This window comes from Colobus angolensis, unplaced genomic scaffold (assembly GCF_000951035.1).
Source record: "Colobus angolensis palliatus isolate OR3802 unplaced genomic scaffold, Cang.pa_1.0 Scaffold107, whole genome shotgun sequence".
Taxonomy (NCBI): domain Eukaryota; kingdom Metazoa; phylum Chordata; class Mammalia; order Primates; family Cercopithecidae; genus Colobus; species Colobus angolensis.
Window position 1 is genome coordinate 3951008 of NW_012111697.1, and position 1756 is coordinate 3952763.

A 1756-nucleotide genomic window follows, 5' to 3' on the forward strand; every position below is an offset into this window, starting at 1 on the left:
AAATTAGCCCAGTGTGCTGGTGTGCACCTATAATTCCAGCTACTGGGGAGGCTGAGAATCACTTGAACCTAGAGGCAGAAGTTTCACCATGCTGATCAGGCTGGTGTTGAACTACCGACCTCGGGTGGTCCGCCCGCCTCAGTCTCCGAAAGTGCTGGAATTACAGGTGTGAACCACCGCGCTTGTTCTAGGACATGTATTTTTGACAGAGATACACACACCCGACAGGCAGGATTCACAGTGGTTTCTGATTCTCCCTTGACTCCGAGACTCCAAGCCTAATCCCCGCCCCTGACCGGCTTCTCCTCTCTGAAGGGGAACGGACCCCCAGCTGGTTGCCGGCCCAAGTGTGCGAGCCGCGGTTGCACGCTGGGTGGAGGGGTCTGGGGTTGTCACTGAGCGGTCCCCCAAGCTCCGGTGCTGGTGGGGCCCGAGGATGCCGTGTCCTTGCGGGCCTCCCTGGCGCTACGAGGACGCCTCCAGGCGGCCCGCGGGGACAACAACGGCATTGCGGCCTACGACCTGAAGCTCCTGGGAGGACAGCGGGGTGCCAGTCTAGTCCACTGTTCAGGGCGTCCCGGACTCCCGGCTTTAACAGTCGGTGAGGACCCAAACACCGCTGCCCAGTGCCCCGATTCCCACCTGCAGAGGGCGCGACCAACCCAGCTCCTAGAGCCACAAGCTGCCTCTGAGGGCTTGGCGCCCACACCCCCTCTGCTTGTCTTCCCCTAGCACGGAGAAGCCTGTCTAACCGGCCGAGAGCCATTTCCCTACGGGGCCTCGTCCCTCTGCGCGTGCCTAGGGCTGGGACCCCAGACACAGACCTGTCCCGGACGAGGGAACGCACGGAGGTTCCCGAGACGGTTTCAGTCAGTAACTGACGGCAAGAGCACGCTTGTGCCCGGCGTCTCTCCCAGTGCCCCGTGCCGTTGGGACCCAAAGTCCGAACCCGTACAGGCCGCGGTGGCTCACGCCTGGAATCCCAACACGTTGGGAGGCTGAGAATCGTTTGAGCCCGGGAGTTCGAGGCCATCCTGGGCAACATAGCGAGACCCCCATCTCTGCAAATAATAATAACAATAATAATAATAATAATAATAAATGGGGGCGCGGTTGCGCGCACCTGTGGTTCCAGCTACTCGGGAAGTTGAGGTGGGAGGATCGCTTGGGCCCAGGAGTTCGAGGCTGCAGTAAGCCAAGATCGCGCCACTGCACTCCAGCCTGGGCGACAGAGCGAGACCCGGTTACAAAAAAACAAACAAAAACAAAAACAAACCCTAGCTTTCTCTTCTCCCAGAACGCAGGAGTTAGGTCAGGACCCTCTGTTCCCTCCGACCCAAGACCTAGGAGTCCGAACACATAGCGACCTCCTCCTACGAGACGCAGGTGCCAGGATCCCCAGAACTGCTGTCCCTTCAAGAACACATGTTCTCTACGGCGGAGGCCGCGACCAGAGACTCCGCCCACTTCGCCCAGCCCGCCGTGGTGCAACAGCAACGACAGCCAATCAGACGCGGCAGCGCCGGATGGCGGGAGGCGGGAGTTGGGGCCAAGGGAAGCGCAGGGCGGAAGTGGCTGTGGCTTTGCCCTTTGGCCTTTGCTCGCTGTGTGGCTGCTCGGCGGTTAGCAGGGAGTTCGCTGAGCGTCTCTGCCTAGCCGCGGTCATGAGCCGGCACAGCCGTCTGCAGAGGCAGGTTCTGAGCCTGTACCGCGATCTGCTGCGTGCCGGGCGCGGGAAGCCGGGCGCCGAGGCGCG

The 1756-nt window shown here is 61.4% G+C and overlaps 1 protein-coding gene across 1 annotated transcript in view; it reads left to right on the forward strand.

Moving 5' to 3' along the window:
- Window positions 1-1538: 1538 nt before the first annotated feature.
- SDHAF1 (succinate dehydrogenase complex assembly factor 1) overlaps window positions 1539-1756 on the forward strand; it is a 1202-nt gene continuing 984 nt past the window's right edge. Inside the window, exon 1 of the mRNA XM_011948988.1 lies at window positions 1539-1754. Coding sequence (XP_011804378.1) covers window positions 1665-1754 — 90 coding nt within the window. The 5' untranslated portion in view covers window positions 1539-1664. The remainder of the gene's footprint in view (window positions 1755-1756) is intronic.